The sequence below is a fragment of the Myxine glutinosa genome, chromosome 5, assembly GCF_964187855.1.
Source record: "Myxine glutinosa chromosome 5, kmMyxGlut1.1, whole genome shotgun sequence".
Lineage (NCBI taxonomy): Eukaryota > Metazoa > Chordata > Myxini > Myxiniformes > Myxinidae > Myxine > Myxine glutinosa.
In genome coordinates, this window is record NC_136265.1 from 170,907,339 (window position 1) to 170,935,059 (window position 27,721).

General features: G+C 43.7%; 1 protein-coding gene across 1 annotated transcript in view; it reads left to right on the plus strand.

Annotated features, from left to right (window-relative positions):
- Positions 1–20,549, plus strand: part of LOC137428338 (uncharacterized) — a 116,633-nt gene extending 96,084 nt beyond the window's left edge. Inside the window, exons 73-81 of the mRNA XM_078779076.1 lie at positions 12,925–13,128; positions 16,351–16,554; positions 16,693–16,896; positions 17,067–17,276; positions 18,287–18,387; positions 18,582–18,679; positions 18,775–18,934; positions 19,181–19,500; positions 20,143–20,549. Coding sequence (XP_078635202.1) covers positions 12,925–13,128; positions 16,351–16,554; positions 16,693–16,896; positions 17,067–17,276; positions 18,287–18,387; positions 18,582–18,679; positions 18,775–18,934; positions 19,181–19,500; positions 20,143–20,234 — 1,593 coding nt within the window. The 3' untranslated portion in view covers positions 20,235–20,549. The remainder of the gene's footprint in view (positions 1–12,924; positions 13,129–16,350; positions 16,555–16,692; positions 16,897–17,066; positions 17,277–18,286; positions 18,388–18,581; positions 18,680–18,774; positions 18,935–19,180; positions 19,501–20,142) is intronic.
- The last annotated feature ends 7,172 nt before the right edge of the window (positions 20,550–27,721 follow it).

Below are 27,721 nucleotides of genomic sequence, written 5' to 3' on the forward strand. Positions count from 1 at the left end.
CTTGCGTGTATATACAGTCACGTGAAAAAGTAAGTACACCCCATGGAAAGTTTTGACTTTTTCAACATATTTCAACATACAGCTATTTGATCTTCATTTCAACGATATTGATAGATAAAGGTGATGTAATATAACAAATATCATGAAACATTTACATTTTGTAGTCCATTGTATAATTTAAATAAACATAAATGCAAATTTCGCATATGGAAAAAGTAAGTACACCCTTGGCTCTAATAGGTGGTATTGCCCCCTTTGGCAGAAACAACCTCAAGGAGGCGTTTCTTATAACTGTCTACCAGTCTCTGACATTGACTGGAAGAAATTTTTTCCCACTCCTCCATGCAGAATTCTTTCAGCTGTGCGATGTTTGAGGTGTTTCTTGCATGCACAGCTCGTTTCAAATCCCCCCACAGCATCTCGATGGGATTTAGATCCGGGCTTTGACTTGGCCATTCCAGAACCCTCCATTTCTTTCTTTTCAGCCATTCCTTGGTGGATGTACTGGTATGTTTAGGGTCATTGTCATGTTGCAAGGTCCACTTTCGGTTGAGCTTCAACTTTCCAACAGATGGCCTCACATTATCCTCAAGCACCCTCTGGTACAATGAAGAATTCATAGTGGATTCTATGATGGTGAGCTGCCCAGGCCCTGATGCAGCAAAGCTGCCCCAAACCATAACATTTCCACCACCATGCTTTACAGTTGGTGTCAGGTTCTTGTGGTCAAATGCTGTCTTTGGTTTTCGCCAAACATGTCTTCTGGTACTGTGGCGAATTAGCTCTACCTTTGACTCATCTGTCCAGAGCACATTGTTCCAAAAGTGCTGGTCTTTGCCTACGTGTTCATTGGCAAACTTTAGTCTTGCCCTGATGTTCTTTCTGGACAGCAAAAGTTTCCTCCTGGCACACCTCCCATGTAGATCAAATTTGTGCAGCCTCTTTCTAATGGTAGACTCGTGCACTTTGACATCAACAGTGGCAAGAGCTACCTGTAGGTCGCGTGATGACATTCTGGGGCTCTTAGAGACTTCTTTCAGCATCTTGCGGTCTGCTCTCGGGCTGATCTTGCTGGGGCGGCCTGGCCTGAACAAGTTGGCAGTTGTTTGGAATCTTCTCCACTTGTAGATGATCTTCCGGACAGTCGAATGATTGATTTCAAATTGTTTGGAGATCTTTTAAAATCCCTTCCCAGACTCGTAGGCATCTATAACCTTCTTTCTGAAGGCCTCAGAGCTCTTTTGATCTAGGTGTGGTGATGCCGCACACTTCAACAACAAAGAGCAAACCAAACAATGTCTGAGGTTTAAATGAGACAGGTTCCTCCAAGATCCTCCAACGATGTTCTAATCATTTGCACCTGAGCTAGTGCACATGATTCTAATTTTAGGTATTTGAAGTAGTGATAAATGTAGGGGTGCACTTACTTTTTCCACATGCGAAATTTGTATTTATGTTTATTTAAATTATACAATGGACTACAAAATGTAAATGTTTCATGATATTTGTTATATTATATCACCTTTATCTCTCAATATTGTTGAAATGAAGATCAAATAGCTGTTTGTTGAAATATGTTGAAAAAGTCAAAACTTTACATGGGATGTACTTACTTTTTCACGTGACTGTATGTATATATATATATATATTGTCATGTTCCCGAGGGTAAGACCCCTGGGTGGCGGATGGCCAACCGAGCTTTGACTCTGAGGCGTCTGAGCCGAATCACTGACGGTGTTATCTCTTTCGCATGCGAGGGAAATGGAATTCCCGGGTCTTATTTGCACGGACGGATGCGACGGGGGTTTATCCAAACCCATAAACATACAAGACCGGCAAATCAACAGTACAACAAATGCAATGCAACAAATAAGGTTTAATGAAAATTAATGCAAATCGATAAAAAGAATGTTGAGGGTAAAATCTATAGTTCCTAAATGCCCTCCCCCACCCACCCCCCCCCCCCCCCCCCCCCCACTCCGACACAATTAAATGACACAGAGAAATAAACAAAAATAAAATGTGATGTGGTGCATTGGCCGGCACTCAGCTCTGGTCTCCTCACACGACCCTTGAACCATGGCGGTCGTCGAATGAGTTCCCGAGGCCTTGCGCGGGAACACTCAGGATAGTGCGCAGTCACGCCTGTATCAGCCACCGACCCACGTAGCGGCAGCTAAACTCCCTCCTCCGATCGTCCCACGCTCCACAAAGCTCCGATGTTTTTCAAGCGCATACAGTACGAACGAAGCACTACGGTCACAAGCCAGCACCAAGAGAGAGAGTTGCATCCGCCTTTCACCGCAGCCAGGAACAGAGAGAACGCTAATGCGACCGCCTGCGACCAAGCCCAGAACGAGAGAGAGCGAAAATGGTGGGATGTGTCCCTTTTTCCTCCAGCGCTAGAATGTTTGATTACGACGTTACACTATAACCAATCGTGCAGCATCGTTGCCTCGCTCCATAGTTCCTCAACAAATCGTCCTTTGGGGCGTGGCCTCACGGCCATTCTTGACGCCCATCGAGAAGGTTCGGCTAGGCGGGGTAGTGGTGTCCGGATACGGTCGGCGATTGTTATTTTAATTATGTGCCAATTGTATGACTGGCCGAATAAATGTCATAAGCACAAAGGGAAAAAAAACATTCGATGCGACGACACACTGAGAATTTATCCACATGCCCTAACTAATTAGCATAGCTTCACCCCTTGCATGGAGACATACACTTACCCAGACATCCGGCCCTGACTTAAATCCATGAGGATTCTTCTTCGCGACATTTGGAGCACGCTCCTCTATTCAATTCTACCTCGACTAAGGTATTTCATTACCTACCCCCACACACACACGTTACACTATATACATACATACATACATAAATACACACTTTTTTTTTTTGTGTGTATATAAGATCGAGGCTCGTGAGAGCTAACATTAATCACACAAAAAGTCAAACCGACACAAAACGCAAAATAAGGGGAGCGGTAGTCAAGATGGGGAGAGGGGGAAGGACACAAACACAACATTTGAGAGCAGGGACATCGAGAACTGTGGGAGGGAGAGGACTTGGGGGGAGGTGGGAGAGGTATAAAACATGGATGCTGCAAGGACTTCCACGAAAGGTTGGAATTTCAAAAAAGTGTATCTGGGGTGAATTAGCGGGGGAAGATAAGAGATGGTGGTGAACAGCTGTTTTAAAGACCTGGAGGGAGGAGTGGGATTGAAGGGAGTGGGGGAGTTTGTTCCAGAGGCGGGAGAAAAGGGGAATGAAAGAGTGAAGGTGAGCAGAGAGCCGAGATTTTGGCAGTTCACCCATAAGAGGGTTTTTTTATTTGTTTTTTGTTTTTTGTATACTGAATCGAGGCTCGTGAAAGAGCTGACATTCCAGAACCCCCCATGACATTTACTTCACAAACAAATCAACCAGACAAACAAAATATATAAAAAGAGGGAGCGGAAGACAAGAGAATGGGAAGCACACAAACACTTGAGAGCACACAACATTTGAGAGCAGGGAGATGTGTGGGAGGGAGAGGGCTCGGGGGAAGGAGGCGTGGGAAGGGGTGGGGGGGTGGGGGGTGGGAGAAGTATAAAACACAAGGACACCAAGGACTTCCAGGTCAGAAGTTGGTATTTCAAAAAGTGGAATTGGGGTGAAATTATCGGGGATAGAAAAGATCAAGGTTTTGGATGGGGGAAGATAAGAGATGGTGGTGAACAGCTGTTTTAAAGACCTGGGGGGTGGATTGGGATTGAAGAGAGTGAGGGAGTTTGTTCCAGAGGCGGGAGAAAAGAGGAATGAAGGAGTGAAGGTGAGCAGACAGTCTTGATTTTGGCAGTTTAACCATAAGAGGGTTGCAGGCAGATGTTGTGCGACCTGTAGGAATATTTGCGGGACAGAGCCCAGAGAGAGCTGGGGGGGCAAGGCCAGAGAGGAGTCGGTAGAAGACGGAAACCAACCTGCCTGCGGTGAGTGAGTGAAAGGCCCTTGGAGTTAGCTTCATCGCGGGAGATTCCAATGATTCTGAATGCTTTGCTTTCAACAGCGTGAAGACGAGCTAGGTGTGAGGCAGGAGCACCAGCCCAGAGGGGCGAGCAGTATTCCATTGAGCTGCGGATGAAAGCCTTGTACGTGGTGAGGAGCTCAGGTGTGTCAAGGAAGGACTTCGCACGACGGAGGACGCCCAGTCGGCGACTGGCTTTGGAGGCCAGATTTGAAATGTGGTTTTCCCAGGAAAGATCATGGCAGATGGTGAGACCCAAAAGTTTGAGTGACAGAACTTCTTGGAGAGGATTATTCAGAAAGTAGATGGGAGGGTTGTCCAGTCGGTCTTTTCGGAGAGACATTGTAAGAGTGTGAGATTTGTCAGGATTGAAAGACATGTTCCACTTGTTTGCCCAGTCTCTGATTTTGTCCAGGTCTGCAGAGAGTGAGGAGGCTGCAGACTGTCGATCTGAGGGATGAAGAATGGAGCGACAGAGAGTAGAGTCATCAGCAAAGAGATAGAGAGGATTTTCAAGAGAGTCGGGGAGATCATTGATGAAGACCAGAAAAAGCACAGGGCCCAGAACACTGCCTTGGGGAACTCCAGCCTGAACAGGAAGAGGAGATGAGAGAAACCCATTCAGGGCCACACGTTGACTACGACTAGAGAGGAAGTCCGCCAGCCATGCGTGGAGATTTCCATGGATACCAACAGAGGAGAGTTTGGTGAGCATGGCGGGGTGCCAGACCGTATCGAAGGCACGTGATATGTCAAGGGAGACAGCTCGAATTTCCTGTTTGGCATTGAGGACCTCCATCCATTGCTGAGAAAGCAGAAGCAGCATGTCCAGAGTAGAGTGACCAGGTCTGAAACCAAATTGATGATCAGAGATCAAGCCATTGGAGAAGAGGAAAGATTTCATATCTGAAGCAATGATGGATTCCATGACTTTACTGATAATTGAGAGAAGGCTGATTGGTCTGTAGTTGCTGGGATCTGTTTTTGCACCTTTTTTGTGCAAAGCGGTGATGTTGGCAGATTTCCAAGCAGATGGCAGATGACCTTGAGCAAAAGAGAGTGTGAAGAGAACAGAGAGAGGGAGTGAAAGAGCAGAAGAACAAGATTTTAGGACCCGTGGGCTGATGCCGTCAGGTCCAGTTGCAGAATCAGAGTCGAGGGTTGACAGAAACTTTTCCACCTTGTCAGGAGGAAAGGACACAGAGTCCAGGAGCAGCTGGGTACGACTGGGTACGGTGGGTACAGAGAGGGATGGGTTTGGGACACAAGATTTAGAGGCAAACACAGAGTTGAGGCATTCAGCTTTTTCACGCGCGGAGTCAGCCGTGTGGCCGTTTGAGGTGAGGGAGGGGATGGAGGGGGAACAAACACCAGAAACAGATTTGACCAGTCGCCACCAGGATTTGGAAGAGGGAGACAGATAAGAGAGTTCTGTCCTGAGAACGGAGAGATATTGTTTCCTGGCTCTCCTGAGGGTGGAATGGTGGCTGGCAGATCTTGTGCGACCTGTAGGAATATTTGGGGGACAGAGCACAGAGAGAGCTGGGGGAGCAAGGTCGGAGAGGAGTCGGTAGAAGACAAAGACCACCAAACCTGCCTGCCGTGAGTGAAAGGTGAATGAAAGCGAGTGACACACACATACACATACTGTTACGTGCTCCTCCCCGACCTCCTGGTCTCCTTATACCCCAGAACCCCGGGGGGGAGCCACGGCAGAAAAGAAATATGTTATTCCATGTCGAAATCAATATGGAAACCACACCAAGAGTTATCCACAACCAAAGAATATATTAAAGAGCACACAGGAATCACGATACAACAATAATAGCAATCAACCATATAATCAATATCTTAAGATGGTACCATCTTATCTAGTAACTTAACTCAAACTCACGGCACTCCCAGGGAATGGAACCGAGCACTCCTCAATGTCTCTATAACTCTCCAAGGCGAAGTTGATTCGCTCCAGCGATGGAACAATGTTCGATCAAGATCAATCGAGGTGTAGGCGGTCGAAGCGACACAAAAGTCACGTGGTCCAACACCCAGCAAACTCGCAGTGGAATGGAAAATCCCAAAGACGCGCGCCGACGTGCACATTCGCCGTTCAATCAGCGAACTGCCGTGTAATCTTCAAACGCCGCTTTAGTGCACACTCATCCCCGGCAGACCACCGGAGGTTAAGACCAGCCGACGCGGCAAAAACCTTTTCCGATGAACGCAGCGCGCGGGGCAAAATGGTGGACGGCTCTCTTGAGCCGGAGCCTCTAGGCAAGGATTCTCCGGAACCTCAATGCCGATACCTGACTACGCAGGTTCCTCAATACTCCGGCGACAACCTATCGCACGAACTTCCTTTCAAGGTCTCAAAGTTCACTCGCGACGTTCGCTCGACCACGCCCGTTACGGAACTTCGACAAGCGTCTTCCCCGACCTTTGCCTCACGACCTCTTCTTCTTCGCTCGACCTTTTCCGGTGCACGATCCGATTTCCTGTCTCATTTTTACCATGAGCGCTTTTAACCTTTTAACCACTATAACCTTTTCCCTCAAACAACAATAATCGTCGTTTCCTTCCAACCCCGAGAAGAATAATAATACATAACCCGAAATGTTTCAAGTGGAGGAAAACCACAATCACGGAAGGGCCGAATCCATAACAATACACACATACACACATACACACATACACACATACACATATATACATACACACACACACACACACACACACACACACACACACACACACACACACATATATATTGTTACGGATCTCTCCGTCGGCCTTTTTCCCTTTAAGAAGGGGGGATCAATCCCCTTGTCCGCGACTGACCGACGTGAGTCCTGGGGGTCCCAACGCTCCTCCCGGTCGGGAGCAGCCAGGGTATTTGGTCTACAAAAAGTCCCAAGGACCTGAGTGCCACTTCTGACCACGAACAGGGGAGGGACTCCCGCTCGAACCCCGGTTTTAGATGTTATAATTGCCGAGCGGTGTTAGCAACACGACGTTCGAGCCATTAGCAGAGACTAACCCGATCCTGAACGTTGGCCAAAATCGCGCCACAGGTTTTCAATGGGGAAATCACAAAGACGACCGGACGAGCATGAAGAAGAAGAACGAAGGTAGGAAATACAAATATAATTTATTACTACTATTATTTACACAATCAAAAGAACCAAGGAGAAGGAAGGATAATAAAATAAAGACAAAGAATGGAAGGACCAGAAGACACAGTGCAATTACTAGCTTATACTATTCAGTCTTACTTAACCCCAGGACGAGACACACAAAACAAACGACAATCAGACTCACACGAATGGGAAATGAAGGCAGGAATGAATGGCGGGAAGGAGAGGAAGGTTCAACTGGAACCGGAGCACGGTCGGGCCGGGAGCGAGCAGCCGCCGACTCTCCACCCTCGGGTCCACACCGCCGGGATGTTCGCAACAGTGCGTCGGAGCTTGACGTGGCAAGGCTGGTTGGAAACAGCGTCTCCCTCACTCGTACTCCCGCAGGTTGCACGTCTCTCTTTACCAACTCATGCGCCTTCCTGACAGAAACTGCCTTCGTGCTCCCTCGCTCGTCTGGCTCCCTCCCTCATCTGCTGCCTCAATCGTCTCAGGTGCGTCGCGTGCTCTCCAAGGACTCATCCCTGGTAGGGGCGTCCCGCCGCGGGTTATATAGGCCACACCCTCGAACCTTCGCGAACCTCCCCGATTGTTCGCTCTCCGCCCTCTCAAGCCAAACCCTTCGTCCTTGGTTGGTTAATCGGGGTTGGCTCATTCCTCCTTCCTATGACGAGGTGGAGACACGCCTTTCTTCTCCGAACCGACCGCGTGCTCAATGGAGGCAAATGCAGTTGGCAATTGAGGCTTTGCACTAGACAGGGGATTCTACCTTATTTCAATTTGATGCAATGCAGAGTCAACTAATGGGAAACACAGCCTTCAACTAATACACATAATAAGGAAATAACTATTTAGGAGGGTATATGGTGGCCTACGTGTATGTATATGGAGTAACTAAGAGGACGACCTTTGACCTTTACACACAAAACGGAGATATTTACAAGGAATTCATTACACTTACAGAGGGTGATATTTACAACAATTCTCAAATCCACAACAATATATATATATATACATACACATATATACACGCATAGTATGCCCGTAGCAAATAGCAATAGGGTAATTTCCTAAAATTAAAATTTTGCTGCTCCCACCCCCTAATCCTGTTCCAATGAATAAAAAAGCAAGGTGTGCAAAATTTCAGCTCAATCGGACAACTTTTAGGCGACCCTCAAAAGCTTTGAAGTTGAACATAGTATATGCAACGATTAATTCCGTTTAAAAGCGCTATACTGTTCTTTATCTCGACTATTTTATGTTTTCTTCTTGAAGAAATTTATGTGGACATATCTAGGCAACCCCAGCAAATGTTTAAAAACGTTTTGAACGAAATTTACATATAGTTAATTTGAAAAATTCCTGAAATAACATCAAAAAATTAAGAAATATAAGGTTTTCTTAATAAAACACAACTTCTATAAGAGAATCACATTGTTATTTACAACAATATCTTTTATAGAATCAAAATCATAATGTGAACACTGAACACTGAACATTGAACATTATTTTTGCATAAGAGAGGATTTAGTTGCAGTTGGGTATGTTTTACGGTTTTCGGTAACGATCTGTAAAACAAATTGTTTCTCAGTTTCATCTTTTGTGAGAATGTTATTGTATTCCTGAATGAGTTTGACACCTCTTTCTGCAACGTCATTCACAACAACTGTCTTCTCAAGTTTTTCAAGTCCATTTTTGTAGCCAGGATCATCTTTCCATGTTGAAGGGTCTTTGTCGAGGAAATCGGTGCTGATAGAAAATCTCGTGAAGAAAGTTTTTGTACCAGGAGTTACAAAAGACGTAAACTCGATGTTTGTAAAGGAAGGAAAGTCATTTTGGTGCAGAATGTACCTCTTCAGTTGATTTTTTTCTTCTTCTTCTTTTTCTTCGTCTTCTTCATCTTTGTCTGCTTGCAGCATAACTTGAGCCATATTTGCCTTAACCTCTGTTGGAACAGCGTCGTCAAATAAGGATAGAGCCACATTTTCGGGAGCTAAGTACGAGAGGTGATTGGAAAACTTTTTCGCAGCAGCCTTACTGATTTCTGGATCAATATCCTGATAATTTATCAGTTGACGCATGAATAGGAAATCATGATAAGGTGCTTTAATTGCTTCTGATGACAGAAACCAGGCTCGAACGTACACTTGAGCAAGAAAAATACATATTCTTCTTAAAGAGTTCTTCTCCCCATGAGATAACTTAAATTGATCTTGAAACATGTATATCTTGAATGCATAAATTGCTTTTGCCATCCACCTAGCATGACTTACAGCTCCTGATGTACGAAACGATATTCCTTTCTTTGGAATGCCGCCAAGAAAGATCATCGTTAACTCCAACAATTCTCGGTAATCATCTCGCTGTTGTTTCTTCATCGAAAGGTGATATTCAAGAAATCCAAGAATGGTAGAGTGGACATCATCAGACACTTCATTGGTACCAGTTATGTAAATCTTCTTGTTGAGTTTCGTCCAGGTTTCTCTAAATCTTTTGAATAGCAACATGTCTGGACCAGAAGTTGTACCCATCAGTGTGTCGAAACAGCTCCTCAAAACTAACTCGAACATGTGATGACGGCAAGGGAAGTACAACAGGTCACGATTGAACATTTTTTCTAGATTTGTGCATGCACCATTTATTCGACCTGTGTTGCTTGCTGTCGTATCACAGCAAAGTGCCTGAATTTTCTCGGTTATACCCCACTTCTCGACTACTTGGTAAACAGCCATGGCTTGCTGTTCTCCTGAAGATGTTGGAATTTCAGGTACACCCAACAATTGCTCCTTGCCTTGAAAAGTTACTATTATTGCCAGTCTATCAACCTTTTCAACGCCTGAGTGCTGGAAGCAGCTTTCCATCCCAGTGCAACACTAATTCTTTACAGTCGTTCATTTTAAATTTGTGCTGTATTTCTGTGTGTCTCTCTTCTCTAAATTTTTTTCTAAGGCGTTGAAAAGAAGTGCGATTTATTATCAGGTTCTCAGTATCACGCCCGAAAGCCTCTGCAGCAGCCATTAATATGTAAAGCCCATTTCTGTCAGTAATTTTGCACCTATCAAAAACTTCAGAGAGACGGGGAGTAAAAAACTGCAATGTACCTCGAGTTGCTGGAACTGTTGCTGCTGCTGCGGTTGTTGTTGCTGATAATTGTTGAACGATGACAGAGGAATTTTGACTGTCGTCACCACTATCACTGCTTTGGCTGCTTGATGTTGAATCATCAGTTTCCAATGTAGTAAATTGATCAGTAGCAAAATTTTGTTCCATTTCTTCAAAAGATCTTTTTTTCCTGGCAGTTTCCATTGCAGTGCGCTTCAGTGTTACTTCTTCCTTGTGTTGCAGTTTTTGATCTTCACCAACCATCGAGCCCGGTCTTCCTTTTTGGCGCTGAAGCATTAAAAACTTATCTTCAATTTTCATCTGTCCCAAAGCATCTGAATGAGCTATGTCAGAGATCGTCCATCATTTCCACAAAATGTTCTCTTTTTTTCTGTTTCCTTGCCTGCAGTTCTAGTCAAATTTTTCTGTAAACCTTTCCATTCATGATATAGTTTTATTACCTTATCAACGCAGTGGTCAGTTCTTCTGGTAGGAATTCGTGCTTTTTGCCAAAAAATGAAAACTTCTTGATTCACTAATGTTGCACTTTGCTTCGTTGTAAGATTTACAACTCTTACATTGTAGAAAAAAACGCTTAAAACTTGCCGATTCGAGGGTAGTTTGGCTCCCACGATTTGATTGGAAATGGAGCCAACAAGAGGCACATGAAAATCTTTCCTTAACTTGTGTGCTGAACTACTTGAAGGTGATGCGGCGGTTGATGCCATTTTACAGGTTTAGGAAGAACACGTCACAGAAGCCACTTCGCACCTGCACAAACAGATCAGAAAGAAAAATTAAGAATTAGTCCTCAAAGGCATCATATTTGGTCACAAAATAAGTATACAAAGCACAACATTACAAATTTGTCATAATACAACAACAAAATGAATAGGTGCTTAGCTGCTTAGTGCTTACCGCTTACACGTTATAACAATTCTTCCAACGGACGAGCGCAACACACAACCTCACTCGCTCACGGCTGGTTGCCGACTGGATGACGGCGAAAAATAGGTTTGCCCTATAGCTGCTCGAGGTCCCCAGCTTTGCAAGTTGCCTTCTTCATTATATTTACTGTCACTTATGCTTCTAATACCTATAATAACTCTAAAAAAGGTTTTAATTAAATAGAAATTTATATAAAGAGTTTAAAAATATTTATTGAAAAATTATCTGAAAAAATGAGTTTCTGGGCGAAAATGTCAAAACTTCACGGTCGATGAGGGTCGCCTTGCAGTTGTCCGATTGAGCTAAAATTTTGCATAGATTGCTTTTTTGTTAATTGGAACAAGATAGGGCGGTGGGAGATAAACTTTTAAAAAGTTGGAAAATAAGGGCCACCCTGACGCATACACACATATATATATATATACAGTATATATATATATATATATACATACCCTGGTGTTGGGCTAGCGGCTAGGGTGCCGGCTTAGGATCCTAGGATCCTGGGTTCGAATCCCGGTCGATCGCTGAATTAACGCCAGGGGGGTTGACTCAGCCTGTCATCCTTCCGAGGTCGGCTAATTGAGTACCAGTTCACTGGTAATTCCCTGTTTGTCGTTAAAGGCGGCAAAAAGGGTTGGCGTCAGGAAGGGCATCCGGCCGTAAAACATTGCTTCAAAAAGGGGACCAAAAAAAAAACAACAACCACGGTTCCCGAAAAAGGCCAACACCCGCTTTGCGGGGAAAAATGGCCTCTAAAGGTGGTTATTTTTTTTTAATATATACACATATATATATATATATATATATACATGCATGTTCATTCTTTTACATGTTCATCCACATCCATACTGTCATAACTTGCATGCGTATCAAAGTAAGCCACTCATTGCTCATCTCCACTCATTTGTTTCACTTTTTCCCCCACCTGTGGAATCAACTTCCACATTCTGTTCAAATTCTTCCCTGTAAGTCTTCAAGGCAGCCATTCACCACCATATTACATCATCCTCCATCCAAAACCATTGACATTTTCTATCCCTATTAACTCGTACCAAACTCACCTCTTTCCAACTTTCCAGTGTTTTCCTTCCTGAGAGTTTGCTTTTGTTTCAATGTTGTCCACCCTCTGTCTGTCCCCTAGTCCTAATTTCCACCCCCCCCCCCCCCCCACATCCCTTATTTCTCCAAGTCTCCCTCTGTCTTGTCTGTCATTTATACTCTTGGTGTGTTTCCGCACTCACCTACTTCCTGTTGTTATTTTGTTCTGTTACTTCTTGATCTGTTCTATGTTCTAGCTCCTTCATGAGCCTCGACTTTCTCTGCAAAAAGGGGGTCAAATGCTTTACTTGTCTCAGATTTACTCTGTTCAGTTAATTTAATTTAATTTTTTCGGGTCAACTTTCGTGCTTTGGGAATATCCTGTTTGAATTTCATGATTTGAGAACCAAATACTTTACCTTGCATGAATTGAAATTCAGCAAAATGTCATGACCTCTCTGGAGAAGTGTTTAGCGAAGCTTCAGAATCGTTGGAATATCTAACCTAAACTCGAGCTGGTGGGATCAAACATGGCTATATTGTGGCAGTGCTTAACGTAATGCAGTCTCAAATTGGTTGAGATTTGTTTTACTACTTCCGCTCGTTTTATTTTGACTGAATTGTTTCTTCTGTTTTAGATTTTTTTTTTTTTTTTCATTTAACGAGATACGTGTAATGTATTCTAATTTGGCACTTTTGCAGCATCGCACCGAGCCCAATCGGCGTGCAGAACTTAAGGAAGCCCTGGCACATCGAGATAAACTTCAGCGAGACAATGAGAGATTCTTATCAAAGAGCTATTCCCTCGAGCAATCCTTGCACGATGAGGAGGACCGTCGGAAAGCTGTGGAGGCTGACTTGTGGCAAAAAGAAAAGAAAGTCAAAGAGATTGATGAAGAGTTGGATGTAAGTTTATTACTTTATTTATTTTGATGCTCATGATTTGTGCGAGATTGAGAATGTTCTTGTTTTCCGAATATCAGTGTATGCCAGGATGCTTTCGACGATGCAGTTTTTAATGGCCAAAATCAGTGAACATAAGACATGGCCCTCAAAATTTCAAATTAGTCAGACCCCGCTATTCGCGGGGTATGCATTCCAGGAAAATCCGCGAATAGCGAAAGCCGCGGTTTTGTTCGTTTTGTTTCACAACAAAATACAAATAGGGGGACATTGTTTCAATGGAAAAAGGGGGGATAGGTTCCCGAGTCGTGAAAATGACGAATGACGAGGAAAAAATCTCCAAATGGTGAGGCAAATCCTGATGATGTCGACGATAATCCACCAAGGTTTATGAAAGTCCTAGAAATGGTGAGACAATACCCACGCATGTCCATGAAGATCTGCAAATGCATACCGTGCCATTGTTTCAATGGGGAAAAGGGAGGCAGCTAATTGCACTGATAGATACTGTGGAGTGTTTTCATTCTGTCCATTAACTCGGCAGGGGTGACGTGTTATGCAGCTGGTGGGATATCCCGCAAAACAATGTTTACTCTTTGTTGGGATATCCCGCCAAACATTGTTTACCTGTGAACGACGGCAGAACATCATGTGAAGCTATTCACAGTGTTAATGACGGGATATCATGTGAAGCTGTTCACAGTGTGAATAACGGGATATCATGTGAAGCTGTTCACAGTGTGAATAACGGGATATCCCGCAAAAGCCATGAAAACGCGAAACACTGCAGCCAACACATGAGCAGGTCATGCGGGCGGCTCGTAGAAGTTTTTTTTTTTTGTTTTTTTTTAATTGCTTACGTCCAGCTGCTTTATGCATGGCTAGTGAAAGATGGTTTTTATAAATGTGTCAAGCTAGCGGCTCGTGAAAAATTTTCTTGTGCCCCTGAAAAACCACGAATTCGTGGAACATGGCCACAAATAGGGAAAATAAAAACCGCAATTTGGCGAACACAGCCGTGAAAAGAAAAAGAAAAAAACATTTGCGGGACAATTTTCCGCAAATGGAGAAACAGGTCGCATTTTATCAACAGTGAATAGTGGAACCGCAAATAGCGGGTTCCGACTACTTTGTTATTGTTACGGATGTCACCTCTGAATAACTCGGACCACGAACGCCGTCCGCAACCCTCAACTCGGGCCCGATCCTCGTTCCCAGAGTCTGTTTACCGTGCCAGTGAATTAAGGGTGACAGATTGGTAACTACTAGCAGACTATGCGGCAGTTTGGCTGAGGGAAAGAATTCCGCATTACGTGGGCTTACCTTACAATTTTGAACTCGGACCTATCACCCAATGGGATCTCTATCTCAAAATCAACCACAGGCCGGATAAATCAAGACGCGTATCAACACTTTGATGAATTTATTACAGGCATGGACAATGAAGCGAAAGAGTATAAAATGATGAGAGGAATGATAGAACAGTGATGAGAGGAGATAAAATGGCAGGGAAATTAAAATACAAAAATGGCAGGAAAATGAAACAAAGAAATGGCATGTAGTTCAGCACTTGTGAAACATAAACATTCTCCCTTACCCTTATGTGAACATACCTTCCCTGGATCACTTATGAACCATCACTTAGCACACACACTACTGGATCCACGAGAAATGACACTTGGAGATTGGGTTAACAGGGAAAGAAAATGTTGAGGTTGTAGGTCAAGAAAAGAGCAGGACTTTTGGCATGCCTTGAGTGAACCTGTGACCAGGCAGATTGAGGCAGGCTGAACTTTCTTTTGGGGCCCCCCTTGTGTGGCAGGGATCCGATGATCTTGTCTACCATGAGCTGCTAGACTTTGGGGAATTTGCATTCGAAGGTGGCACTGTCCCAGCTGTGGTCACCTGGGCTGGTTGGGTCGGGTCTAAGCCGTCTCAGAGAAAAGCGAATGAGAGTAAAAGTGAAAGGAAGAGAAAATGAAACGTGTGGGGAAAATGTGTGAAAAGTGGGAGGGGCAAATGAAAGTGCGAACTCCACATCGCTGCAAGCGAGGAAATCTTTGGAAGTGACAGACGGCTGTGTTGTTTATAGGTCCTTTCGTGAGAGGTAGATATATGTGGATAATAAGAGATATGTAGATGGAGATATAATATATGGATGTATCTCGGGTCCGACTCTTTTATACCATTTCAGATTGGGGTAAATGCGCCCTTCCGCCTGCTAGATTCCTCCCGTAGCTTCTCATGATTGGCCCAGCTTGTCTCGGGAATATGGATGTGCACAGGAAATATGGTGTCAGCGAGACATGTTCGTGACTTGCGTAATAGTAATATAATGGAATGAGATAACGATTCTGCAGCTTGTTTTAAATATACCATACCTCTATTTGATAAAAATATTGGAAAGGCAATTTTCATGCCTCATTTATCTGACAGATTTTCCCACAAAGTAATTCAAATAATATGCACAAAACAGCTCATTACTATTCATGATAATGCAAAGTACCTTTGGCAGCGATGTTGAGTGTCGGGGAGGAAATCAGCACCTCAATTGTTCTGACTCGATGACAGTTTTGCTGACGACCGTAGTTTATTTTGCTTTGGCTTGTACTCCGATTCGACTTGCCGATGAATGATGGAAAGAAAAAAGTATGAGCCAATTTGACTGGTACACCAAAAATACATTACTCCCAAATATATATATTTATGACGATGGTTTAAAATGTATTTGTTTTCAAAGACAAAATACAGCACTCGCTTCACGTATTTGAACCTTCACGGCATCTTTCTTTTTGCCTTCATTGATGCTTATAAGGAGAAACTTGACCTGCTGATTAAGCAGGTCGGCCCTCTTGTAAAATTGACTAGCACTTATGGACCTGCCTGTGTGTGTATTTGATTTGTTGCCTTAGAAATGTGTTTAACTGCTGAATGTTGGTGCATGGGAAGGTCCTATTTGGTGCAGTTTGCCATTTTTGGTTTTGGGGGCAGAGTTGTGGGAGGGTTACAATTTTACTTGTAACACTGAATTTCCATTTGTTATGGTGGTTTTCTTTTTATGCTATTATGTTTTCCTGCATTGAGTGGGTGCTTAATTCATGTTGGGCATCCCATTGGGTTTGAGCTGCACATTTAAAAAGCAAGCTTTTGTTGTTGTTGTTTGTGCTGGTAAATATTCCTCATTGGCCACATGATGAACAATGCTGGTTGTATTTTATGTTTCAGGAATTGTATTTGATGATCGATAACCAAAAAATCTCGTATGACAAGATGTTAAATGAAATGATGGAGCAGCTCATGGAAGAGAAGAAACGTTCAGCAGAGCTTGAGAGCCGGCCAAACATTTCCGTTGCCAATATCCAAGATGGGACCAAACATGGCAGTGCAATGGCAGGGCTTAAAGCAGGGCAGTCTCAAATGGGTGTTCAGGTTTGTTGTGCTGTACCTCGTATTCTTTGTCCCCGATTTCACGATATTACTTGAGATGTGTTCCTTTGGGTTTTCTCCCACCCAACCGGCCCAAATTAGAATAAAATATATTCTCATGCATTGGCATTCTTTTTGCAGCAGAGCTCTGAGGCCAAGCAAGTTGCAAAACTAAAGGAGGCCCTGGCGCATCGAGATCAACTTTTGTGTGAAAAGGAGAAATTGTCCTCGACGAACCATACCCTTGAGCAATCTCTGCACGATGAGGAGGAACGTCGGAGAACTGTGGAGGCAGACAAGTGGGAGCTGCAAAAGAAAGCCAATGAGATGGAAGAAGAGTTGGACGTAAGGTTTTGCAGCTGACGTCGATATAATTTGTGTTGGAAAATACATATGTGAGAAATTGTAATTTGGTCGGGTGATCCTTGTAATCATTTTCTTTGGCCTGGTTCTGTGTGATTACATAATTAGTGCAATAAAGATCTTCTGTCTGCCCCCACCTTCTTCCTACCCAGGAGTTGTACCTGGCAATTGAAAACGGCAAAATCTCTCATGAGGAGATGTACGATAAATTGTCACAGCAGCTCTACAAAGAGGAGGAGCATGTAGCAATTCTCAAATCGAAGATGGAGCTTTGTGCAAGCAAGGACTCTGTCGATTCTTCACAAAACAAGACTGTGACGGAGCTCAGGAGTATGCTGGAAGAGACAAAATTGGCTCTTGAAGTGAGAAAACAGGCAAACGCCTGGGAGTGGGGCGTGTGTGCTGCATACATACACACATTTTCCGTGGGGGGGGGGGGGGGGGGGGGGAGGACATTTGACACATAAAACATGCACAATGGTTGCCATGCTCTGGGTTTATCCATATTCTGTCTTTTTTAAATGCTGAGTGTTGAGCAAGGAACAGCACATGCCATTTTTGAGTTATTTCTCCAAATCAACCTCAGAGTGATTCACCGTGTCCAGCCGTCCGTCCGTTGAGAATTGATGAAAACATTTTCTCATGAACTTTCTCATTTTTCTCATAATTATGGACCAAATTTGGTACAATGCATCAGGACAGTGAAGTCTTACGGGGTTGTACTCCCCGTCCAGATCTGGCCATTTAATGGGGGTGAAGGGGGTTTTGCTCCATATATTGGTGTTTCATTTAAAAAATCTTCTCAGAAACCAACAACCGGATCCAGACGAAACTGGCCATGGGGCATTGAGACTGTGCAATAACCCTGGAAAGGGGGCCGCGGGCTCCCTCCCCCAATCCCACATGTTCACGAAAGCATATTTTCCTCACAAACGACATGACTGATTTTGTACCAAATTTGGTAAAATACATCAGAATAGTAAGTTCTCATGGGGTTGTTTCCAATCCAGATCCACCCCTATAAGAGACTGAAAAGGGAGGTTTCACCTCAAATTCAGTGAATTTATTTTAAAATCTTCTCGGAAACCGTGTGTAAATAACCGCCAGTCCCTGATGAGGCGATTTTTTTTTTTTTTTTTTTTTTTTTTTTTTTTTAATTATAAATAAATCATCTTTGGTTTGACTCGGTCGGAGTTTGAACAGATTCGCAAACGATGAGCGGATCATCTCGACCATTACTCCTCCGAGTCTGTTATACGTGCGGTGATCATTTTCTCTCATCCAGTTTTATTATTGATCTGCTTCAAAGGTAAATTCCATGTGCAATGTTTTTGGTGCGAACCATAGTTTGACGTTTCACATTATTTTTCAGGTGGCTCAGAGCAAGAGTCTTCTGCATGCCACAGAGATCGAGTCTGCACTGAAGGTGAAGCTGACGAAGATGGAAGTGGAATACTGTGAAACTATTAAGCAGTAAGTGGTTTTTTTTCTTTCTTTTTTCTTTTCTTTGTTTATCGGCATCCTATAGACTTGTGATTTCCGTAGGGGGTCATCCATGTATTGCATGCAGTGGTTGGGTCGGTCGAGCTTCGAAGGGGGAGTTTATATTGAGAGGACAAGTGTAGGCAACATCTTTGTTCGTCTTTTCCTTGTGCGTGCCCCAACAGGCAGGAATCCTTGAAAGCAGCCTTGCGAAATAAAGATCGGACGGTGAGGCATTTGATGGAACGTCTCAGGAAATCTCGGGATGAAGCACACGTCACCTGTAAGTGTTCAAAAAAAAAATTTTGGACCTTTATTTTTTTGTGACGATTTTTTTTTCATCCCTTGTCATCCAATGGTTTATTGATCTTGTGACAGTTGCTGAATTAGCAGTGTCAAAGTCTGATCACCATTTGACCGAGGGTGGAGGCAGCGGCACGGTGCAGAACTCCCACATCCTGATTTTGCAGAACGCAAACCAAGCGTTGCAGAGCCATGTTTCCGAGCTTGAGAAGGAACTGGCCGAGATCAAGTCCGGGTATGTGCGACAAATTCTACGGAGTCGCTCGGCCACCTATGCTTGATTCTCTTGACCTTTAGCTTCTGCTTCAACGATTTGTTGCCCTTTCATTTTGGTCTTTACTTCCATCTCCTACCTAACCTTTCCTTTTCTACCCCCATCCCCCATTTCCCCCAATGTTCATCTACTTTTGGAAGTATTTAATGGTACATTCCTTTTCCCATTTTTAAACATTTTCAAAAACACTTATTGTCCCATCTGCAGATCCTGTGCATCAAAGTACAAGGATGCTGCTTACTTGTACAAGGCAGAGGTTCGGCGGTTGCGCAGTGAAAAAAGTTTGCTCTCAGAAAGGTTGCAGGCCCGTGCCTCTGTATCTTCCACTGAGTCGACTCAAACCCCCTGCACTCCGGTCAAGAAGCTTGACATGGTTGAGGTCGTACCCTTTTCTCCAATTGACAACCTAAAATATGGGCAACCCACCACCTCGGAGCCTCACAAGTTCTTCAGTGAAGATGGCAGTGGGACCATTGCTCGGCGAACCCGCTTCTTTGACAACGCAACGTTGGACACTCGGGTGGAAGGTGAGATGGACCAGTGGTGTTGATGTGTTGGGGTTTATAAATTCCATGGAGTCGCAACAGGAGGGGAGTGGGGGGGGGGACATTTTGGTCTATCTTTCCACCTGTGAAATAGTCAGTGGAAGGCTTATTTTGGTTTCTTCCCCTCCTCCCCTGGAAGGCCTGGCCTCTCCTTATTCCACTCTTCATCCAACCCCCCCCCCCTCACCTCCCCTCCTTCCACACCCTCCCCTCCCCCTCCCTTCTCCCTCCTCAATCCTCCTCCTCCTACCTCTCCCTCCCTCCCCCGCCTCTCGTGCTACCCACCCTGCCCCTCCTCCCCCCCCCTCCCCCCACCTCCCTTTCTCTTCCCCTCCCTCCTCGCTTCTCTCCCAACCCCCAGCTTTTCTGCCCCCCCCTCCCCTCTCCACAACATTGGTGTAGGCATATCCATTGACTGATTTGCACTGGAATCCTATTTTACTTTAATTTATTTTTCCAAATCGCATATTTTGATTATTTCTTCGAGTTGTTCATTTTTCTATATCAATTTTATAACGCAAGTGTTCTGGATTTCATTGATCCCTGTGACTTGTCCTGTTGTATAATTGCTTGATCTTCCAGTGGATCACGTACTCACACACCTTCCACTTGCCTCTCTTGCAGACATGAGTCCCCAGAAGGTTTCGTCTCTCAAAGATGTGAAACGGCTCAACAGTGATACCATGGATCAGTCACCAGAGTGCAAGCAGATGTAGAATGAAATTAATTTAGTTTTAAGTAATGGCAGTTGGCCAATTCTTATTTTTGATAAGATTTATACTATAATTTGTTGACTTGAAGTTGCACCACTTTTTAACTGCTACCTTTTTTTGACGTCGTCCCCACTCCCTCCCCTAGTTACTTTGGTGCAATACAAGTTTAACATTTTATAGATGTTACAGGCGATTATTATTTTATTTTTTTATTTTTTTTCCCTGAAGTTTTTTCTGTAAACAAGCCACACTTTTCCTCATTGCCCTTCCATGTGTATATGTTGAAGCACAGTTGTAATAAAGTTTTTTTAAAGATGATCTGTTGACCTCAATTTGGGAGGTTTCCCACGGCTGCCTTGCAAGCAACCGTTCCTGTTGCAATTTCTGTCTGAGCCGAGTGTGGGTAATGCTTGGCATTCGTGCAAATGGTGATTGGAAGCAAAAGAACAAGCAAGACCATTGAGGTGTGTAATGGAATTGTTTCGTGCCAATGGAGCCAGGGGCACCATTTCTGATTTCGACTTTAACTTCAGTTGTCTCAAGACAGAGGGAAGTGGAGGAGTAGTGTGTGTCGTGGTCAAGGCAGGACAGAAGCTTGGTACCATTGGACCTCACTCCTTGTAAAGGGAAGAAGAGGAGGAGGAGTGTCCAATGGCCATGCAGGAATGAAGGCTAAGGCCCTGCCCTCCATCCACACCACTTTGACCTCGAATATATTATTGTGAAATGTTGAAATGTGAATAAAAATCGAGCATTTAAATACACCAATTTTTTGGCAAGGCTTGTGGAAGAGCTAGTGCTAATACAATGAAAGTATCAGGACACAACAGGCCAAAATGAACATTTGAGAGGGGGGGAAACACCAACAGCAGAGTTTAAGGCCAAGATAGAGGCAGACTTTGACAAACAATGGGTGTGGGGAGGAATGAGGAGGCGAAGATGCATAGGGTGGACAAGATGGATACATAAGGAAACTCGGGATGGAAAACTGGAAATTTGGAAAGAGGAATTGGGGGATTAATGAGGGTAGAAAATATCATGGTTTTGGATGGGTAGGATCTGAGATAGTGGTGAATAACTGTCAAGACCTGGAGGGAAGAGTGAGATTGAAAAGAATGGAAGTTGGTTCCACAGGTGGGGAAAAAAAGAGGATGGAATAGTGGAGGTGAGCAGTGATCCTGGATTTAGGTAGATTCACTGGAAGGGAGTTTCTGGTGGACTTTGTGAACCCTGCATAAACTTTGGGAGGATAAAGCATGGAAAGAGTAGGGGGTGCAATACCAGAAAGCAGACGAAAGGCAGAGACCACCGACCTGTCTGCGATGGTGAAGTGATACCTGCCCCATAGACTGCTTCAGTGCGGGAGATTCCAATAATCGTCAAGGCCTTGGTTTCCACGACGTCAAACTGGGTAAGATCTGAGGCATGGGAGCCAGCCCAGAGGGGAGAGCAGTACTCCAAGCTGTGGATGAAAGCCTCATCGGTGGATGGTTCAGTCGGGTGGTTCTAAGCTACATAAGGCAAAAAAAAGAATTGTTTTATTCCTAAGTTTAATTTTTTGGTATTGAGGTAAAACTTCTGTATGTGAATTTTTTTTTGAATCCATAAGGTTTTAGAGGTTGCACAGTGACTCGTGGTTGCCAGCCGCTCAATGTATGTGCCCAATAAGTGTTGATTTCCTGCAATCGGGGAAACCTCTTGCGATGTTGTGTCACAACTTGAAGCAGATACTGGGTTTGCTGTTCATCCCTTGTCAGGAGACGATTGTACTCTTCAATGAGAGTAACTGCATACACCAGAGTACAGCTGTACTGTATTGAATTAACTTAAAAACAACTTCAAAATGTGCAGTACATAGCAAGGTCATTGGTCAACTGTAATGGTCAAAATCACAAGTATAGCAGTGGAGAATAAATAATCAGCTCCAAACATTTATGCGAGCCAAATATGTGAAATTACAAACTCCGTGTGCAACCCCTAAATTTAGTCCAAATGGCTTAAAATTTCACCAAAAGGGTTTTTTCATACATACAAAAATTAAGTTTTAGGAGCATGACTTTCCTAACTTTCATTTTGAAGAACCATCCTAGAGTTCAGGTGTGCCAAGTGTCAGGGATATTTTCCCTACAGTAGTATGTAATATATGAACCAAGAAATTCAATGTCCATTAACTTGTCAGAAGTCACAAATTTAATTCCCGAGGAGGACAACACTTTGTCTTCAAAAATACAATTCACAAAACACACAAGGAAGATTTACAACAAATCTTAGATCAAAAGTCCAGGGTGAAAATCCTGGTACAGTAGGGATGCGCAAGGAAATATCATACCAAACACCAGCATGCATAGAGTACAGTTAACATACAGTGCAAACACAGAATCATAAGGATACAGTAGCATGCATAGAATACAGTATGAACATACAGAATCATAAGGATACAGTAACATGCATAGAATACAGTTAACATACAGTATGAACATACAGAATCATAAGTACAGCAAACCAACATCCTACAGACCCAGTGCTAATCCTGGTTATTTGGTCATTCGTTCTGATTTTTCGCAATCGTAACGATGCGTAAACGTTGCAGCGACGTTTTATAATGCCATTGCAGGGACATTTATGATTTAATATTTAGAAAATATACAATAAGAAAGTCCTTATTTAATCACTCGGTAGCTATGACAATCACATCCTTTTCCAATCTGCAAATCATCTTTTCCCTCATAAGTCAAAAGCATACTGCAATCCCACAAAAGATTTTATTGAGAGAGAGAGCTAGCCTACATGGATTTTATACTTTATTATTTCCGAACCGTTATTCAGTTTCGTTTTATTTTAATACTCAATACTGCACACAATTTTTAGTTCTATACATAATTTTCTCAAAACCTAGTTGTAACATTAAATTGAGAATGGACTTCGGAACTACCATCCCCCAGAAGTCACGAAGGTGAAAGTGGGAGGGGACACACCCTACAAATATTTACATCTAATGTATTGAAACAATGGTAGTTAAGACCGCGAGCTGAAACAATTTGTCATAATGAGCATTTGTTTACCAAGCGCTTTGGCAAGTAAGCCTCGATAACCCAGCAAATCACTTCAAACGGCCTCGGTAGACATTATGGCTCCAGTTGTATTATTATTTAATTATTAAAAGAAAACAATACCCTTTTCTCCAATTTGATAGACCTTTGGTTTGATGTTCAATTCAATCAATTTGATCGATTTTGATAGAAATACATATTCCCCTATTTGTAATAATGTTTCATCAGTCATTGATGGCAATATGTGCTCCGCCATTGCCTCCACTAAGAATTTTACTCTCCTCGAGCCACGATTCTGGGCAGTGCCAGAGATAACTTGTCAACTGCAGGGAGATCGCAAAGCTTTGCATGGAAACCATAAAAAAACACCCGCAGACTAGGAATAAGGGTTGAGGCTCATAAAAGTTGCTTGCTTCATAAATTTACACTTCCACACAAGGAAGGACTTTGTGACTGAGGATGCCCAGTCGGCGGCTGGCTTTGGAGGCCAACTTTCAAATGTGGTTTGTCCAAGAAAGATCACGAGGATGTGCAAGGTATTTAGGACACTTGAGCTGATCCTGCCAAATCCAGTTGCAGAGTCAGTCGACTTTTTAAAGAACCTTCTCCATCTTCTCAGGTGCAAAATACGCAGACTCCAGCGGCAGTTGGGGACAACAATGAAGGATGGGTACTATTTAGAAGCATTCAGCCTTACTCATAGATTATAGCAATCCCACCACACGTAGGTAGCTGTCGTGCCATTCGGAGAGAGGCAAGGGGTGAAGGGGGACCACACACCAGAGACCACACAAGGGTTTTTTTGAAGGAGGGAGAAAAGTTTGAAAGTTCAATCTTGAGGTTGGACAGATGTTTTATGGCTCCTGAGAGTGGAATCACATTGGGCCTTGTGGAATCATCTTCGATTGGTTTTTCCTTTCAGGAGGAGAATGCAAGTTGTTTTGCCTCAATTGGATTCATTGTACCATGGCTAGTTTTACTGAAGATGCGATGCGATGGGGTGGATCGGTGGAAGGATTCCCAGGCTAAATTAATATCCGTGGGCAGCAGATGTTCTGGTTTCAGTTAAAGCGTAGCTTGGAGCGAACAAAAGCTCAAATTTCACCAGCACATCAAACATATAAAGATGGTGAAGAATCACTTGAAACTTGTCCGGATCCACATCTTCAAAATAGAATTAATTCTTCCTTGTCATTCACCCAACCACAACTTTTTGAGATAATTATGTACCCTGTTCATCGACAGACATGGAAACATAACCAACGTCCGTCCACCTTTGGTGGCGGAGGGAAGCATACTTGTCATCGAATTATATATCAGCTACCTGAATGGTCAATGTAGCCAATAAATGGTGCAACTGTGTATTATTGTATATTTAATCTTTTAGAAATACCAAATATTGAAATGAACGCTCATAACTGACCAACACGTTTTCTGTGATGTTTTTTGTAAGCGTATTTTGCATTGCAACTGGCCGCCATTTTGAATCTTAATTTAGAAGGTGGCTCATGAAATAAATCTCGTGGAACATCAGATCTCGCACCATGGAATTCTACCCAGCTCCAGCCGAAACCACCCAACTGGGTGATTTCCACCTCGGCTCCGCCCACCTTCATGAATCGTGTTAAAATCATTCTGAGGACCATTACGTAGATATGGGAGACCAGTCCGGAAGTCAGATGGCTGGTTGCACTCCTTGCCAATCTGCCGAAGCGAACTGTCAGACTCGTCAGCTCAGAATAGCCAGAGATGTTCATCCTCACTGTGATGTCTGGAAGGTTTCGAAAACCTAACTGGTCTCGGCGCAGCCTTGTACGAGGATGTAGCCAACTTATTTACAGTATCTGCACTCGTAGAGTTCTGCCCTTTTGACGAGATCTTCAGATTTTCAGCAGTTGTCACACACACCTGTGCAATCTTCACTGCTCTTCCCAGGTCTTGAGCAAGAAGTTTTCGTAAGATGACTGTGATTTACCCCAATCACAAAGAAATCTCGGAGCAGCAAGTACAGCACCAAATTGACATGGCTCTGCTAAACGGCGCAGCTCAGCAGCAAAGCCGGGAATGTCCTGATCCTCCCGTAGAGTGGATGTAAAATTTGTACTTTGATTTGATGAGACCAGATTTCGGCTGGAAGTGGAGCTTGACGAGCTCACAGAGTTCCTCATATGAAAGGTCGGTAGGTTGCCGTGGTGACAGCACGTTTTTGATGAGTCCCTACACAGCGGCCGCCATGTTGGCTACAAAGTACTGGTCAAATCCCCATCGGAGTATTCATGGAGAATGCCGATAGTCGCCATCGAGACCCGAATGTCGTCGCCACTTGTGATGTCTGGAAGCACGAAGAATCAGACCAATGAAGGCAGTCAACTTTATATCAGCTTTATTACCCTCGCTAGAGGAGAGGGTGTTGCATTTGAGTCTGTTTGTCTCTGTCTGTTTGTCCGCACAGAATAAATATGATTCTCTGCAACCGTTGGTCCGATCGACAGGAAATTTTCACCGTAGGTGCAACTCCACTTGTAGAATTTTTTAATGATAATTATGACGTCATAGGTCACGTAGTTGGGCCGCCATCTTGGAAAAGCCGAAAAACTTTGCACCTCGAAATCTCCGAAAGTGCAGAATAGAAAAAATTGAGACATGGCTCATTGTAAAGAACTCCATGGGGAATAAAACATGTTAATGATGATGTCATAGGTGCCTCCATTATGATGTCATAATTCGACAAGTACAAAACTTCATCCGATCAAGATGCAATTTCTTGAGCGCCATGTCGGCATAAACTGGCGGAGAAAAAAAATAATGTGACGTCATCAGTCACGTGGTTTGGCCGCCATCTTGGAAAAACCGAAAAACGTTGCACCTCTACATCTCTGAAAGTGCTGAATAGAAAAAAGTTGAGACGTGGCTCATTGTAAAGAACTCTCCATGGGGAATAAAATATGTTAATGCTGATGTCATCGGTCACGTGGTTCGGCCGCCATATTTGCTTTAACACAAAAGCCTTTTAAAAAACACTGGAAATACATCCTGGCGAGGGTTTGCAATCTCTGATTGCTCTTTTTCTTGTTAACATTGCACTCAGTGCACGTTCCTGGTCCTGTGTGTCGCGCATGCGCACACCGGACTCACGTACATCACACTCACAAGCACGTGATCAGATGAACCAATTGAAGCAGAGGAAGAGCAGGAGACATTTGCGGGAAAGTTAGTCATCACCAAGTCCATATGAAGAAGAGTTGAGATAAGTGGTTAAAAATTTGTGCCATGACATCTGAGAGAGATGTAAATGGAGTCGTCTGTGGTGCTGCGCACACACGACTCGATTGCCAGAAAGGTAAGCCACAACGCGTTGATACAACAAGAGTCTTTATTCAGAGCTCGCACTTCAGCACTCGGCGGGCTCGAGCTTAAAGCCGGCATATAAGTCCCGAGGCCACCGGCCACGCCTTGCCCCGGGGCGTGGCCGATCGGTCGAAAGGCGGGGCATGCATTTCAGTTCCCCGCCTGGACGCTCTCGCCACCCACTGGTGCGCGGAATTATTGTCCCTTGTGCCCGCCACACGTCACTATTATAAGGACGGTACAACATGCAAGATGAGAGCAGATGGGTCGTCACATCCGTCACAGCCAAATGTACTGCAACTGCTGGAATTTGGGAGGTGTATAAATCTCAGTACACTTAGAGTGAGAAATTTAGTTATTGACGTTTTCACTCTAGGACGGGGTTCAGGTGTACAACTGTTTCTAATTGTTTTCCTAAGGAAGGTATATTTGCTGTTTAAGTTTTCCCAGATAGGATGCACTGCATGGTTTGCCATTGCTTTTTCATGAGGGTTGCAGGAGGCAGGGGGTGTGTTCCATTACCAATCAGCTTGTCAAACCTGCTGTCACGTGATTTCTCAACATCAGGAGGACCACGCGCTGTGGTCGCCGTTGGTTCCTGATTGTTGTTGTTGTTTATCGCAGGGAAGCTAATTAAATTATTTACTTCAGTATCAAACCGTGTAATTGTGTCATATCGATGGAAAAGGTTCATTCGTGCGGCGTATGAATAGTTCCGATTCGCGTTCGTTCCTCTTGCGTTTGGAATCGGACCCACGGAAAGGCGGGGTATTTTAAGATGAGCGTTTTTAACAATAAATTAATATTTGCTAGTTTATTGTACGCCATATCATTTCTAACTTTCAAATAAATTTTTCCTACAATCCCTTAAGCATCGTTTAAGATTTTTTTTCTGCAAAAGTAGAACTGTTAAAAAAGGGTGTATAAGCATGAACATATTGGGCGAGGATGATATCCAACCTTTTTGCTAGGTTGATCAAATATAGAAATTTTGGGAATTTTAAAAACGTGTAGTATATAACTTTTATTTGTTTATTTGTGAAGACGAATTAACTCAAGAAACGACCACGAAAATGTAAGGGAAGGTCACGT